Source organism: Cibotium barometz, chromosome 25, assembly GCF_041138505.1.
Source record: "Cibotium barometz isolate CiBa-2024 chromosome 25, ASM4113850v1, whole genome shotgun sequence".
NCBI classification, from domain to species: domain Eukaryota; kingdom Viridiplantae; phylum Streptophyta; class Polypodiopsida; order Cyatheales; family Cibotiaceae; genus Cibotium; species Cibotium barometz.
Genome location: NC_141070.1, coordinates 52,571,406 through 52,588,964, shown reverse-complemented (window position 1 = coordinate 52,588,964; position 17,559 = coordinate 52,571,406). Strand labels below are relative to the sequence as shown.

Genomic DNA, 17,559 nt, shown 5'->3' with positions numbered 1-17,559 from the left:
GAAACTGTACAGGTAACTTATGCTCTGATGTCTCGTAGTATTCGGGACAAAGAAATTCATGTAGATGAGGATATTCTTTCCATGGGAACCTCTCGAAAAGCCAGGCAGGTGGCAGTTGTCACCAATTGGCCAACCATTTAGTCCATCTCCAGTTTTATGTCTCGTTCACTTGAGGCCAGGCCGGTGTCTCATGTGAAGAGGCCAGTAATTTTGCTTAACATGGACGGAAGCCAGAGTGGTGCCACCCGTGTGTTAGCACGATGGTGTCGTATGGACGGGAGCCAGACTGGTGCCACCCGTGTATGACCTAGACTGTATTCTATCCATGGGATTGTCACGCCATGGAAGAGCCAGTATTTCTGTCGTGTCTTACCTATGGGACTGTCACTCCATAGGGAGGCTCGTGCCTCGAACTGTGTTTTACCTATGGGACTGTCACTCCATAGGAAGACCAGGATTTATGTTTTATGTCGTGCCATTTTTGTGCCCGACAGATGTTTTGTACTTGTTCCATGAACGGGAGATATGTCCATGATACTATTTGCACATGCACTCATGTTTTGCATGTTTGAAACTGTTTTCGCATGACTTGTATTTTTGTGTTTGCCTGTTTGACGTGCCACTTACTGAGCAGGGACGCCTGCCAGTGAGTCGTGACGTTTGCTCTGTCTTCTGACGAGTTTTGTTGCGTGTGAACAAGTGGTAAGTGTACTGTACTTGTTGGTTTAATAGTTTTATTTTTAACCTTTCATTTTATAAGGTAAGTTCATTCACTTAAAAGTAGGCACCCACATATGGGCCAAGGTGGGGAGCCACACTTAGCCCCTTAAGTGTGTGTGTAGGGTGGGTGCTGATAGAATGTGCAGCGGAAGAAGGGAAAGTGGAAACACAGGAGGGAGATAGAGAGAGAGAGAGAAAGATGCAGAGGAAACACAGGTGAGAACCTCCTCTCAATATCATCATCAAAAGGAATACATGTCCCGAGCAAGAGAGGAGAACCTCGTAAGTGAGGGACTGCAGCTAGACAAGCTAGGCAAGCAATGCAAGCAGTAAAAATATGAGGGAGGCATGCCGGCTATATATACCTCTACATGAAGGCAACCGACTAGGGATAAATACCTCCACGACTGGGGAAAATCCCAAGACCATAAAATGGGGAATAAATATGGGTAAAATATGAGTGAGGGGTGACCAGCCCCTCTGACTAACATGGTCAGCCCTAGAGACTAAAATAGGACACCAAATAGGAAGCCAGCAAGTAGGGGATGATGTCTAACACCCCCTCTCAGCACCGGATGCTGAGCAAACTCCAAGAAGCCAAACACGCCGTCCTCGATCAAAGATGAAAGACTCCAGAAACAGGTACCAAGAAAGCTCCACAAGCAATCTCCTCAGCAACTCAGCTACAAAAGCAACAGAACAAGCTGCCAGGTACACCGTTCCTCTGGAAGAAAACAACCATATAGGCTACGACGTGCTGCTCCAAATAATGGTTCCAAACCCAAGTGTAAGAACACTCCCCGCAGTCGAATGTCGTGTATCCAGCCTAAAGAAGGTATGAAAAACCTCATAACTAACCAAGATCAGATCCTGTATATAATCAATCCTGGGAGAAGCAAATTTCTCCTCACTGGAACCCTCAAAAGAAATAGAGTCAATCTGCTCCAACTCTGTACCAAGAGTAGCCAAATGCTGTATAAAAGCATCCTCTGAAAAGGTCGGCATCGCAAGATGTAAAGACTCTGTGGAAAATATGGGGTCCATCTGCTCAAACTCCATAACATGAGTTGCCCAATGCTGTACATAAGTACACGCCACTGAGGTGGGCATCGCAAGGTGAAAGGACTCCACATCCCCCTCTGAAAAATGATATCGTCGGACTGGTACAAGCCCAACCTGATTCTAATCCAAATCCAAAAAACTCTAGAAGTACCACTGTGCCCCAGGCATGGTTAGCAACCACAAATCCAAAGCATCCCACTGGGTCCAAAAAACCATCCTCCAAAACAACAAGCCATCAGAACTGGTAGGGGGAGGGGCATCCTCAGAAGCATTACAAAGAGAGGCAAAGGTAGACTCCTCACAATGAGGAAGGGAAGCAGGAATATAAACTGCAGTGGCAACAAAGTCCTCAAAAGCATCATAGATAGCAGAAGACTGTTCCAGAAGTAGAACCAGATCCCAAGAATCAGCAACAGATAAAAGATCCATGTGAAAGGATCACACTGCAAAAAAAAAGGGCAAAACACCCTCCTTGTTCTGCAAATACTGCAAAGAACACAAGCTCGAACAAAATAAACTCTCTCTGAAAAGATCACTGCTCTCCTCCAAATAACTGTAAACTCCTGTCAAAGAAGAATGTCTCCACAAATACAACACAGCTCCCGAAACTGATCCTCAAGTGAAGTAGCTAGAGAAGGGCCCCCTCTGAGTGTAGAAAACTCTTGTGGGAAGCAAAACGCAGCCAAAACACTACTATCCAGCAAAAATAGCACTCCACCGCCAACAGAAGGCAAGAAGCATGTAGAAACCGGGAAACTGTGTAGGCCAAGAACAAAACACAGGTATAGATGTGGAACGGGACCCTTTAATTTTCTTGAAGGGAATAATCAAAAACTCATAAAATATATCAAATATTAAAACAATTACTTGAATTAAATTGAACATTAAAGCATTAAACAAAATATAAGATAAGAGAAAGAAAAACATCACCATCAAACACCATGCTGGGTGCAATCTTCCCCTCCCTTGTGCGTGGCCTTTCCCCACAAAAGAGTATTTCTTTATTAGCTTTCTTTCCACCAAAAATAGACCATAGCCCCAAAAATATACAAAGTGTGCTTTTAGAGAGCACGACACTCTTCCACAATAAAAATAGAGTGTCCTAAAAATTGAGGCTAGGGTAAAGCCTTTGGGCTTTAATAAATTCAACACTAAGGTTATAAGCTATGCTTGTAAAAATAAATGTGATGCACATAAGAAACATTCTCCTCAACATTAATCATCAATCCTCGTAATCTTCTTGACCTGAAAATATAAGCCCAATTAATAATTAAATTAATCCCACAAATATTAAACAGGCACAAACCATAACCAACTCATGACTACCAGGTGTAAGTACTTCCAGGGATCACCCTGCCAATACAAACCTAACTGAAATAATCATAGACGGCCCTAAGCATACATCATATACCGCACGTATTAATATTTATAGTGGTGTCACCCACGATATTAATCTAGCCGGCATGACGCAAGAGTAACCTAGGCGTCCCCAAATTACTCAAGAGGGAAAAAATAATATTCTTAAAGAGAACTGAAAATATATTCTCATAACATCCCTCTTGCTTGAGTTTGCAATTGTCCTCAATTGCAGGTTTGCTGGGTTTGAAAAGAACGAAGGATCTCAGAATAAGCTCGGAAAAATTTCTCGGCATCCATTTTGCATCTTCTTGAGGATAGTTTTTGAATGTCAAAAGGTATTTGATTAACATGAATCATAACAGTCCCCCCTATTGGGAATCAACTGTCCTCAGTTGTGCAATCAATGAGTGGATGGCTTCATGGCACAAGTGGAGGACAAGATCATCAGATTAAACAATTTCTGAAAATAAAACCAAACAAGTGAACGCATGTAAAAGGGATCTATGTCCCATACCACAGAGGTACCTTCCACATACAAACACTCGCTGGTGAAAGATAGAAGACATAGATACGTCTGGTGTAGCCATGTAAAACCAATCTAATGTCCCATACCATAGATTAATTCCACACGACACTACCGTAAGAACAGAAGTTTGAGACGGAGTAGCTAATTCCCTCTGAAACTTTCATTCTGACATAACTTTTCTCTATCCTCAAAATTAGACTATAAGTCTTATTCCAAAAATGGATTAGGTCGAAATGGAAATTCTTATCAACTTAAGATTGAAAAATAATCACTTATATTACTGTCAATATCTTAATGAATTTTGGGGATTTGTTCTTGATCTTAATGAATTCTCGAGATTTGTTTTTGATCTTAATCTTAATCTTGTAATTGTTTAACTAAATTCAAAAATTATAGTCTTTGAATAGGTTTATAATTCTTGAATTTGTAAATCTTACTTGTAAACAATGAAATCTAAAGGAGATCTTGATCTTAAGCTTAATCTTAAACTTGAAATCAGAACTTGAATAATGATAGACATTTTGCATCCTAGTTGATAGCAAGAACTTAATATACTAGTAATGAATCTTTTCTTAGATTAAAATACTTGAATGGACGAAAATTGAGAGATTAGTCTTTAATTAAATCATAATTGCAATTCTTGAATAAATCTTGTTCTTAAGGGGTTTAAATCTTGTGGTTGAATATATCTTTGACTTAAAGCAATTCTTGGTCTAGAAAGAATCTTGTGCTTGGATAGATCTTAAACTAGAACACTTGAAAATTTAAACAAAACTTTACTTGAATTGGTATAAACTTCGTAATTGTGATAGGTATACAACTTAAGCTTGGTTTCTAATCACTTGAGAACTATTTATTTACTTTTCTCATCATCACTAAATTCGATGGTGAAGCAATTGATAACTTGAATCAAAGACTGGAGAAACTTACTTGGTTCTTGAATCTTCAAATTCGTCTTAATCTTCTATGAAATGTCTAGCAATCATTTTTACTTGAATTTGGGCAACTAGATCTTGAAGATAACTTTTGATAATCTTGTCTCGATCTTTGTAGTTAGGTCACTGTATCTAAAATTCTTTTCAAGAGCTAAAGTTTTCTAACTAGGTCTAGAAGGAAATAATATTGAGAAAACAGATACAAAAGCAAACAATAAATTGTATACAATAAATAATTTTTTTACACATACCTCCACCTTTGGTTAATGTGTCGAGTGCGTTAACCTCTTCGGTGTCAAGCTGTTCCTGAATAGTACGATAGTGCGGATATTCACCCATTTCTTGACAATTAAAAGAATAGAAAAAATTTAAAACAAGAGAAAAGATCGGGTTTCTTATCTCATATGGAACGTCGAGCTAGATGTAAGTCTTGCCAAGTTAGCTCAATACACAAATGCATAATTTTTCAAGAAATAATCCATGTACTCTTTAAAATTAGAAAACTAGCAGTAGGTTAAAGCAACATTTTAATGATATCTTCACTAACAAGCTGTTTATATTATTCGTACTTCATGAGGATTTAGAAAACAACATTATTCATAAGAATTTGACTAAAGTCTCAAAATTTCTCTTGAGGCAAATTCTGAAAATCTGTAGAAGAAATCCAAACTAACTATATGCACATGAGATTCTTTTCCATAAAATATGATGAGAATAGTAAAAAAAAATATTTTCTTTTGTAAAACTTTTGATTATATATATATATATATATATATATATAGTAAAATAGTTTTCCTTCTACTAGGGTACGCTCACCGCATAAAGAGAGAAGGGAAATGAGAAATAATAATAGTAATAATATGAAGCTTTTTTTAAAATTAATTTTTTTATTATTTTTATTTTTATTTTTATAAAGCTTTATCTCTATAAAGCTTTGTCAAAGCTTTAGTTTTATAATTTCTTTTTCTCCCACGAATAGTCCAACAACGCAGTGCGCTAGAGTAAAAAAAGAATTTTAAAGGGAGAATTTAGCGCCTACTGAATTTCGCACAGCATCTAATAAAAATAAAAATAAACATTTTAAGCTTATAGCTAATATAAGCTTTGTAATAATCAAAGCTTTTAAGCCTCCATAATCGCAAAGCTGAAAGTTCTTCCCCCCAACCTGAATTCGCACCGTTCGCCGCCGGCCGGATCGAGAAAGAAAAATTAAAAAAAATTTCTACGCCTCTTGGTTTCGCACAGCCGGATGGAGATAAAAGCGCAAAGCGCGCTGCCGCCCGGATTTGAAGGAGGGAGAGAGATTGGGAATTTTATATATATATATATATATATATATATATATATATATATATATATATATATATATATATATATGACTTTTTACTCATTTTTCTCACAGAGAGATGCGCTTTTACTAATTGAGAGAAATTAGTAAAAATCCATCACCTCCCACCCTTGATTATAGAAACTGACAAAAGGGAAGGTTTAGCAATTCTGATTATGGCTCTCCATGCTCCTCTGCTTGCTCTTTCAATCCGTACGGACAGATTAAGAAGAGGATTAGTGAAGAGGAAGGTGGTTTTATGGTTTTGAGAAACCCACTAATGGTTTTCCACCTAGTTTTACCCTTTGGGTAATAGATTGATGGAGATTGATTACCCAATGGTTAAAAACAAGCTTAATTTCATCTATACATAAATAAAAATCCCTAAACGTGTTCTTCTTTCATTTAAATTCAAAAAATTTACCAAAATCACCTCTGTTTTTGTCTCTTTCATCTCTTTTGACCGCCTTCAAGAAAATTAAATTACACCAAAATTCTGATACCACTGGAACGGAACCCTTTAATTTTCTTGAAGGGAATAATCAAAAACTCATAAAATATATCAAATATTAAAACAATTACTTGAATTAAATTGAACATTAAAGCATTAAACAAAACATAAGATAAGAGAAAGAAAAACATCACCATCAACACCATACTGGGTGCAACCTTCCCTCCCCTTGTGCGTGGCCTTTCCCCACACAAGAGTATTTCTTTATTAGCTTTCTTTCCACCAAAAATAGACCATAGCCCCAAAAATATACAAAGTGTGCTTTTAGAGAGCACGACACTCTTCCACAATAAAAATAGAGTGTCCTAAAAATTGGGACTAGGGTAAAGCCTTTGGGCTTTAATAAATTCAACACTAAGGTTATAAGCTATGCTTGTAAAAATAAATGTGATGCACATAAGAAACATTCTCCTCAACATTAATCATCAATCCTCGTAATCTTCTTGACCTGAAAATATAAGCCCAATTAATAATTAAATTAATCCCACAAATATTAAACAAGCACAAACCATAACCAACTCATGACTACCAGGTGTAAGTACTTCCAGGGATCCCCCTGCCAATACAAACCTAACTGAAATAATCATAGACGGCCCCAAGCATACGTCATATACCGCACGTATTAATATTTATAGTGGTGTCACCCACGATATTAACCTAGCCGGCATGACGCAAGAGTAACCTAGGCGTCCCCAAATTACTCAAGAGGAAAAAAATAATATTCTTAAAGAGAACTGAAAATATATTCTCATAACAAGATGCTTTAAAATCAACAAAACGCTAACTGAAATCAGAAATTCAGAATCCTCCTCAAGTACCAAACTGCCTCCAAAGCCACAATCCAATCAAGAAACCCCCTCTGCAAGTGATCTGTGTCCACACTGGAGAAGAGAATGCAGCCAAACAAGGGCTACAAACCTGAAAATTCAGGCTAGCCAGTGTCCACACCTCCTATGAGGAAAAACGCTGAAGAGAAGGTACCTTCAGGTCCAATAGATGAAGCCCAGTTGAAGGTAGTGTAATGAGAATATATTTTAAGGTTTCTTTAAGAATATTATTTTCCCCTCTTGAGTAATTTGGGGACGCCTAGGTTACTCTTGCATCATGCCGGCTAGGTTAATATCGTGGGTGACACCACTATAAATATTAATACGTGCGGTATATGACGTATGCTTGGGGCCGTCTATGATTATTTCAGTTGGGTTTGTACGGCAGGGTGATTCCTGGGATACTTACGCCTGGTAGTCAACTCTTGTGTGGGGGAAGGCCACGCACAAGGGGGGGGGGAAGATTGCACCTAGCATTGAGTTGATGGTCATGTTTTTCTTTCTCTTGCCTTATGTTTTGTTTATGTTTTGTTATATGCTTTAATTTTCAATTTAATTCAAGTAGTTGTTTTAATATTTGATATAATTTATGAGTTTTTTATTATTCCCTTCAAGAAGATTAAAGGATCCTGTGTCAGTGGTATCAAAGCTTTGGTGTAATTTAATTTTCTTGAAGGCGGTCAAAAGAGGTGAAAGACAAAAACAGAGGTGATTTTGGTAGTTTTCTTGAATTTAAATTAAAGAAGAACACGTTTAGGAATTTTTGTTTATGTATGGATGAAATAAAGCTTGTTTTTAACCATTGGGTAATCAATCTCCATCAATCTATTGTCCAAAGGGTAAAACTAGGTGGAAAACCATTAGTGGGTTTTCCAAAACCATAAAACCACCTTCCTCTTCACTAATCCTCTTCTTAATCTGTCCGTACGGATTGAAAGAGCAAGCAGAGGAGCATGGAGGGTCATAGCATGATTGCTAAACCAATAAGACTGTCTGAATTCTATAATCAAGGGTGGGAAGTGATGAATTTTTCTTAATTTCTCTCAATTAGTAAAAGCGCAGTCTGTGTGAGAAATAAGTAAAAGCCATATATATATATATATATAAAATTTCCAATTAATCTTTTTCTCTCTCTCCCTCCTTCATGGGCAAAGGCTTCCCGGGCGGCAGCGCGCTTTTCTCTCCTTCCAACCTCTCTCCATCCGGCCGACGACGCCGAGCGCTGCGAATTCAGAGGGAGGAGGAATTTTCAGACCTTGATTTACTGCTTAAAAGCTTTGTTATTACAAAGCTTATATTAGCTAAAAGCTTTGTGAGCTTTTGCTTTCAATCCACCAAAAAAAAAAAGTTCTCCCTCAAATCTTGGCCGGTTGCGCTAAATCCAGGAGGCGCTAAATTTTTTTTTTTTAATCTCCCTTTTTACTCTTACGCGCTGCGCTGTCAGAATACTCGTGGGATATATATATATATATATATATATATATATATATAAAGCTTTTGACTAAGCTTTAAAAGCTTTTAAATAAGCTTAAATGAGATCAATAAAATGTTTTACAAAAGAAAATATTTTTTTTGACTATTCCCATCATATTTTATGGAAAAGGATCCCATGTACATATAGTTAGTTTGGATTTCTTCTACAGATTTTTAGAATTTACCTCAAGAGAAATTTTGAGACTTTAGTCAAATTCTTATGAATAATGTTGTTTTCTTAAAAGCTTTTAAATAAGCTTAAATGAGATCAATAAAATGTTTTACAAAAGAAAATATTTTTTTTTTACTATTCCCATCATATTTTATGGAAAAGGATCCCATGTACATATAGTTAGTTTGGATTTCTTCTACAGATTTTTAGAATTTACCTCAAGAGAAATTTTGAGACTTTAGTCAAATTCTTATGAATAATGTTGTTTTCTAAATCCTCATGAAGTACGAATAATATAAACAGCTTGTTAGTGAAGATATCATTAAAATGTTGCTTTAACCTACGGCTAGTTTTCTAATTTTTAAGAGTACATGGATTATTTCTTGAAAAATTATGCATTTGTGTATTGAGCTAACTTGGCAGGACTCACATCTAGCTCGACATTCCATATAAGATAAGAAACCTTATCTTTTCTCTTGTTTTAATTTTTCCTATTCCTTTTAATTATCAAGAAATGAGTAAATATCCGCAGCACCGTCGTACTATTCAAGAACAGCTTGATTCTCTCTATATTCTTTTGAATCAAGAACGAGAGCATCGGGACAAATTTCAAAGAAAGATTGAACGACATCTGTCTAGAATGAACAAATATATTAAGAAGAAAGTTAAAACTATGGAAGCATCTGACATGCATAGCCCGACCAATAACATCGTATCCAAGCTGTCTGTTGTCAAGTGTTTCAGGTGTAAGATGATGGGACATTATGCTAAATCTTGCCCAACTAAAAAGAAGAACCAAATTGCACCAAAGGACACGCTTGACACCGAAGAGGTTAACGCACTCGACACATTAACCAAAGGTGGAGGTATGTATAAAAAAAAATACTTATTGTATACAATTTCTTGTTTGCTTTCGTATCTATTTTCTGAATATTCTTTCCTTCTAGACCTAGTTAGAAAACTTTAGCTCTTGAAAAGAATTTTAGATACCGTGACCTAACTAGAAAGATCGAGACAAGAATTGCAAAAGTTATCTTCAAGATCTAGCTGCCCAAATTCAAGTAAAAATGATTGCTAGACATTTCATAGAAGATTAAGACCAATTTGAAGATTCAAGAACCAAGCAAGTTTCTCCAGTCTTTGATTCAAGTCGAATTTAGTGATGATGAGAAAAGTAAAGAAATAGCTCTCAAGTGACTAGAAACCAAGCTTAAGTTGTATACCAATCACAATTACGAAGTTTATACCAATTCAAGTAAAGTTTTGTTTAAATTTTCAAGTGTTCTAGTTTAAGATCTATCCAAGTACAAGATTCTTTCTAGACCAAGAATTACTCTAAGTCAAAGATATATTCAACTACAAGATTTAAACCCCTTAAGAATAAGATTTATTCAAGAATTGCAATTATAATTAATTAAAGACTAATCTCTCAATTTTCGTCCTTTCAAGTATTTTTAATCTAAGCCAAGATTCATTACTAGTATATCAAGTTCTTGCTATCAACTAGGACGCAAGATGTCTATCTTTCTTCAAGTTCTAATTTCAAGTTTAAGACTAAGCTTAAGATCAAGATCCCCTTTAGATTTCAATGTTTACAAGTAAGATTCACAAATTCAAGAATTATAAACCTATTCAAAGATTATAATTTTTGAATTTAGTTAGACAATTACAAGATTAAGATCAAGAACAAATCCCCAGAATTCATCAAGTTATTGACAGTAATGTATAATCTTAAGTTGATAAGAATTTCCATTTCGACCTAATTCATTTTTGGAATAAGACTTATAGTCTAATTTTGAGGATAGAGAAAAGTTATGTCAGAATGAAAGTTTCAGAGGGAATTATCTCAAACTTCTATTCTTAAGGTAGTGTCGTGTGGAATTAATCTATGGTATGGGACATTAGATTGGTTTCACATGGCTACACCAGACGTATCTATGTCTTCTATCTTTCACCAGCGAGCTTTTGTATATGGAAGGTACCTCTGTGGAATGGGACACTTAGACACATTTCACATGCGTTCACTTGTTTGGTTTTATTTTCACAAATTGTTTGATGTAATGATCTTGATCCATGTTAATCAAATATCTTTTGACATTCAAAAACCATCCTCAAGAAGATGCAAAATGGATACCGAGAAATTTTTCCGAGCTTATCCTGAGATCCTTCGTTCTTTTCAAACCCAGCAAACCTGCAATTGAGGACAATTGCAAACTCAAGTAAAAGGGATGTAATGAGAATATATTTTAAGTCCTCTTTAAGAATATTATTTTCCCCTCTTGAGTAATTTGGGGACGCCTAGGTTACTCTTGCGTCATGCCGGCTAGGTTAATATCGTGAGTGACACCACTATAAATATTAATACGTGCGGTATATGACGTATGCTTGGGGCCGTCTATGATTATTTCAGTTGGGTTTGTACGGCAGGGTGATTCCTGGGGTACTTACACCTGGTAGTCATGAGTTGGTTATGGTTTGTGCATGTTTAATAATTGTGGGATTAATTTAATTATTAATTGGGCTTATATTTTCAGGTGATGAAGATTGCGAGGATTGATAAATAATGTCGAGGAGAATATTTCTTATGTGCATCATATTTATTTTTACAAGCGTAGCTTGTAACCTTAGTAGTTGATTTTTCCATTTTGATACATTGAAAAAAATACATTTATAATGTTGAATTTATTAAAGCCTAAAGGCTTTACCCTAGCCCCAATTTTAGGGACACTCTATTTTTGTTGTGGAAGAGTGTCGTGCTCTCTAAAAGCACACTTTGTATATTTTTGGGGGCTATGGCTCATTTTTACTTGGAAGCTAATAAAAATACTCTTGTGTGGGGACAGGCCACGCACAAGGGAGGGGAAGATTGCACCCAGCATGGTGTTGATGGTGATATTTTTCTTTCTCTTGCTTATGTTTTGTTTATGTTTTGTTATATACTTTAATTTTCAATTTAATTCAATAAAACAACTACTTGAATTAAATTGAAAATTAAAGCACATAACAAAACATAAGCAAGAGAAAGAAAAACATTACCATCAACACCATGCTGGGTGCAATCTTTCCCCCCCCTTGTGCGTAGCCTTCCCCCACACAAGAGTATTTTTATTAGCTTCCAAGCAAAAATGAGCCATAGCCCCCAAAAATATACAAAGTGTGCTTTTAGAGAGCACGACACTCTTCCACAACAAAAATAGAGTGTCCCTAAAATTGGGGCTAGGGTAAAGCCTTTAGGCTTTAATAAATTCAACATTATAAATGTATTTTTCCCAATGTATCAAAATGGAAAAATCAACTACTAAGGTTACAAGCTACACTTGTAAAAATAAATATGATGCACATAAGAAACATTCTCCTCGACATTATTTATCAATCCTCGTAATCTTTATCACCTGAAAATATAGCCCAATTAATAATTAAATTAATCCCACAATTATAGAACAGGCACAAACCATAACCAACTCATGACTACCAGGCGTAAGTACCCCAGGAATCACCTTGCCGTACAAACCCAACTAAAATAATCATAGACGGCCCCAAGCATACGTCATATACCGCACGTATTAATATTTATAGTGGTGTCACCCACGATATTAACCTAGCCGGCATGACGCAAGAGTAACCTAGGCGTCCCCAAATTACTCAAGAGGAAAAAATAATATTCTTAAAGAGGACTTAAAATATATTCTCATTACATCCCTCTTGCTTGAGTTTGCAATTGCCGTCAATTGCAGGTTTGCTGGGTTTGAAAAGAACTAAGGATCTCAGGATAAGCTCGGAAAAACTTCTCGGTACCCATTTTGCATCTTCTTGAGGATGGTTTTTGAATGTCAAAAGATATTTGATTAACATGGATCAAGATCATTACATCAAACAATTTATGAAAATAAAACCAAACAAGTGAACGCATGTGAAATGTATCCAAGTGTCGGTAGAGCTACCAGCAAGATCGGTTCAGAAAAAACGCAGCAACCATGGCTGCAAATCTGAAAAAACAGAGGTATAAGGGGCTGAATATGGAAACACTGAAGAAATAGGTACACCCAAGCCTCAGATCAGCAAATCAGCATCAGAAACACGTAGAAGAAAAAAACAGCAAACATGCTCCTGCTAGCCTGTACAAAACAGGCGACCAGCACTACAAGGGAGGGTATGAATGCCGAGAACTACTGAAAACTGTTGTAGACAGCCACCTGCAGAAAAACGCAGCAACCTACGTGCTGCTGCCCTTGCTGAAAACGCAAAAACGCAGGTCTGTCCAGGGGCGGAAAAAACGCAGATATGAAGAGGTATAGGAGGGAGCATCCACTGCTGAAAATCCCCGGCGCTCTGATACCATGATAGAATGCGCAGCGGAAGAAGGGAAAGTGGAAACACAGGAGGGAGAGAGACAGAGAAAGATGCAGAGGAAACACAGGTGAGAACCTGCTCTCAATATCATCATCAAAAGGAATACATGTCCCGAGCAAGAGGGGAAAATCCCAAGACCATAAAATGGGGAATAAATATGGGTAAAATATGAGTGAGAGGTGACCAGCCCCTCTGACTAACATGGTCAGTCCTAGAGGCTAAAATAGGACACCAAATAGGAAGCCAGCAAGTAGGGGATGATGTCTAACAGATGCATGGTCACCTACCCACACCACACTTTGAAGCTGGCCGCCCCCATGCAAACGTGGGGAGCCGGCCAGCTGTGTTTGTTTACTCTTCTCCAATCTCTACAAAAAAGAGACGTGGCTGGCCTGTTCTCTAGTAAGCTACCCTGCAGACGGCTGCTCCGTCTGTCCTGCAGCCAAGCGTTACTTCTCCAAAGGCGCTGCTGAGCCACCCTAGAGGCGGCTGCAGCCAAGTATCCCTTCTCCATACAGGCGGCTGTCCGTCTCCAACAGGCTGTGTGTCCACTCGAGCAGGCTGTGCTCTGCAGCCAGGCGGCTCCTCTTCAGATTGGCGGCTACGCCTCCTCCTCCTCCTTCACAGCAGGCGGCTGTGCTCCTTTGCAGGCGGTTGCGCCTCCCTTCCATAGGCGACATCTCCCTTCTTCAGATGGCTACACCTTCTCCACAGGCAGCTACTCCTCATCCTCCTCGACAGGCTGCTGTGTCTTGGTGTCCACCACTAGTAGCTGCACACAGACATCTCGGGTATCTGTCTTCCATTTGCGAGCTACAAGTAAGTGAATTCAGATTTAAGTAAATTGTGAATCTGATAAAGGATTCTCTCTACGGCTAACACCCGTTCGGTGCCGAGTAGTCCAAGCTTTTGGAGAACCACGGTCCAAAGGTGCCGAGATCGGGAGAGCCAAGCGTTAGTACGGGAGCGCCTGTTTGTGCGTGGTCCTGGAACACCAGTTGGGCGCTCTCCGCGGAGTCCAGTGGAGGCACAAGACCATAGAGACTGGACCACTCAAGTGGTCACTCTCCTTCGAACATCTACTTCGAGTCTCTTGTTTGGTACTGTATTCATTTGTACATGGACATCATCTGGTTTTTTGAACCCATGGAGCATTGTATTTGTTAAGTACTCCCAATAATATATCATATATTGAGGCCCCAGTGCTGGTGTCCATCTATCAACATTTCATTTCATTTCAATTTTCAGTTGTTATTAAGTTGTCCATTTCAAATTGTGATATTAAGTTGTGCTATTACGCGTGTGGGTGTCCAACGGAGTCTTTTCCCACTTGACGGAATCGGTTTCATTGGTATCAGAGCACGGTTGTTTCCCTCTTCTTAGTGGGGAAACGAACCTGTGTATTGGACACCCCACTTCCAGCACACTTAACACAATGGACAGCCAAGGCAACCCTTTGGAAGTGCCTAATTCGAGGGGCCCATCAAGTGCCTTGCGTGGTTCCAATGCTCTACGAGGAAGGCACAAGCCCCTTGAAAGGGTAAATGATAGTGATTCAAAGGGACAACTGTCTCGAGGAAAGACAGTCATGCAAGAAGAAGAACCTGATGCAATGAGGACTGAAATGGAGCATATGAAAAAGCTTTTGCAAGCACAAGAGCAAGAGCTGAAATTTTTGCATGAAGATCCCCATGTGCAAAGTGCCATTGAAGCAAGGAAAGCCGATGCAATGGTAGATGTGACTTTTGAGTCCATGGCACGAGAAGTAGGCAAGAAGCCAAGGGAGTTGGCACTTTCCTACCTCCTCCGCAAAGGTGACATCAAAGAGGGGAAAGACGGAGAGCTGAAATTCAGAAATCCACCTCGCTTGAAGCATGGAGATCCCGCATCTCAAAGGTTGAGGTCATTTATGCAAAAGGAAGAGGTGACAATCACCTCTCGTCATGCATCTTCTCCACAAGGCACAAAGCCTGACAGGTATATGTATGCTAGTGCTCATGAAGGGCATGATGGTCACATGCATTCAAGACATGTATCCCATGGTAGGGTTGACAAGTCTGCCACTAGAAGAGCTTCGCCTTCTGAGTTGTCTCATGGAGAGACATTGCCTTATGCAGGAAAGTTACATGCATCTGATTCTCAAGTTCGTGGAGCACATGCCACGGTAGTGATTACTACTACTATAAATAACCAACTAGTCATAAATAGCTAGTAACTATGGTTTTACTAATAATCCACCTTAGCCACCCATATTATCACCCTCCTTTCGCTAATCCCAATGCTCCCTTAACCCTGCTAGATTAGGCCACCAATCCCAATTATTAGCGTTAGGTACATAACATCTCTACCTGCATCCAAAGGAGTGAATCCTCCGAGAAGTTTCGCCACTTCGTCCTTCGAATCATCATGGCCTTGCTAAGAAGCACGAGCCTCTGTAGATGCCAAATCCGGAACAATAGGCACTCAAGATGCCACCTCTATCCTGTCGAGACGAGTAGACATGGCCTCCATAGTTGCGTTCACACTAGTAACAATTTGCTCCTCCATACGGGAAAGCACTTCCATAAGTGCCTCTAAATCGAGCGAGAACCAGTGACAAATAAGAGATGCCCAAATAAAACAATTTCCCAAACCCAACTTGTGCACTCCTGGCAACTAGGAGCTCTATCCAATCCAAACAGTCATCACAAGGCTCTAATACAACTTTAGAACACTCATGCCTTTCTAGGATTTGATAGTAGAGACAAAGAAGAGAGCAGTGGAATCAAACAAACAGCACACACAAGATGTTCTGTATTATGTACAGAATGAAAGAAGACATCAGTTTACAGCCCACACAAAAAAGACGTGGCACACACGTGTGGGCTGCTGGACGCCTGCCTGACCTGATGCACACCTGTCCTGCCGACCTTCCCATGGTCTGCCTGCCGACTGCTGCCTGGCTGCCCTCCAGGAATGGCTTACCTGTGTGCCTGCCACGTGGCACCACTATGGGTGAGGTGTGTCACATCTGAGTCCATGAACAAAAAACCTATAACAGTTTGGGCAGTCATCCATACTGCATTTTGATTCACTTTGGCTGCTTTAAGAATGACAGAAAGCTTACCCATAGCAGAAGCTGAAAGGCCGATATCAACAGGACCAGACGATCCTGTCATGCTAGCAGAACCCGCTGCCTCTCCCACATTCTGGGAGCTGCAAAGTGGCGATGAGCTCCTGCAAAGAGGTCTTTCTGCTAAACCAAGAAGGTGACTTTGGGGCGAAGTACTGAGCGAAGGGGTTCATTGCATGGGCATAGGACTGACTCATGAAGATCTCCTATGTGTGTAGTGGGAAGCGAGCTAGAAGAGACCTTCTGTGAAGAGAAAACGCGGGGCAATTGCACATGAAAACTCTTACAGATGCATCTGTTGCTGGCTTTGGATGCATCTACACTTAGCGTATCCTTTTGTTTGAAAAAAAAAATACCAGAGAAAAGTGAGAGAAGAGAAGGCGGACCTTGCAGTTTGGCTGGGTGATACATCTCTAGAGCCTCCAGAAGTCTGAGCTCCAGCTCCACTTGTTGCATGCCCTGAACATGAGCCGAAATTAACGACGCATATTTTCTTTTGTTGTGTTGTATGGAGGTTTTTTTTCATTTCACTGTTGTTGCGATAATCTGAATTTACCTTGGGGAGGGAGGACTCAGAGGAGACGGGCGCAGGGCCATGCGTGTGAGCGGAGAGCGAGGGAGTGCCGTCTTGCTCAGAGACGGTTGGCTGTGCGCTCTCTGCCATAGGAGGAGAGATCACCCGCCACTTTTGTATATATATATATCTGTCTGGTTTTTCCCTGGAAAACTACTAATTTTATAAATTGAGTTCTTCCCTGGAAAACTACTAATTTTATAAATTGAGTTCTTCGTGATCCCTAGTGTTAAAAAATACATGTCCTTTGAGCCAGAAGAGCATAAGCTTAAAGGAGCGAGTCAGGTGTGACGTGTGGTGCATGCAAGAGCTTAGGCCCAGTTCACAGTGAAGCGGCGGAAAACACACTCAAAAATGAGCAATTCCAGGTGGAAAAGTTAAAAAATGCACACTTCCGCCACCCGAGTGTTCACACAGAGGGCGGAAGGAAGACTGCACTAATTTTCTTCCGTCGCCCAGTGTGAACCTTTCGGGCGGCAGAAGAAAGAATAAAACAAAAACATGGAAAGTAGAGCCAAGAGTTGATTGGTGCCAACATGGCACTTTTTGCCAAGTTGGAGGGTGGAAGAAGTTTGTTCCAAGGGGGGGGGGGGGGGGTTGGAACAAAACTC

At 39.3% G+C, this 17,559-nt stretch overlaps 1 protein-coding gene across 2 annotated transcripts in view; it reads right to left on the bottom strand.

The window, feature by feature from the left end:
- LOC147624722 (uncharacterized) overlaps nucleotides 1–17,085 on the bottom strand; it is a 56,674-nt gene extending 39,589 nt beyond the window's left edge. Inside the window, exons 1-3 of one of the 2 annotated variants that reach the window (XM_086820014.1) lie at nucleotides 16,761–16,833; nucleotides 16,369–16,617; nucleotides 16,148–16,234 (exon numbers count right to left, since the gene is read on the bottom strand). In XM_086820014.1, the coding sequence (XP_086676140.1) occupies nucleotides 16,148–16,234; nucleotides 16,369–16,420 (139 nt within the window). In that variant the 5' untranslated portion in view covers nucleotides 16,421–16,617; nucleotides 16,761–16,833. Of the gene's footprint in view, nucleotides 1–16,147; nucleotides 16,235–16,368; nucleotides 16,618–16,760; nucleotides 16,834–16,930 lie in introns of those variants that run through there. The other variant, XM_086820013.1, reaches the window with a different exon arrangement.
- Nucleotides 17,086–17,559: the final 474 nt, after the last annotated feature.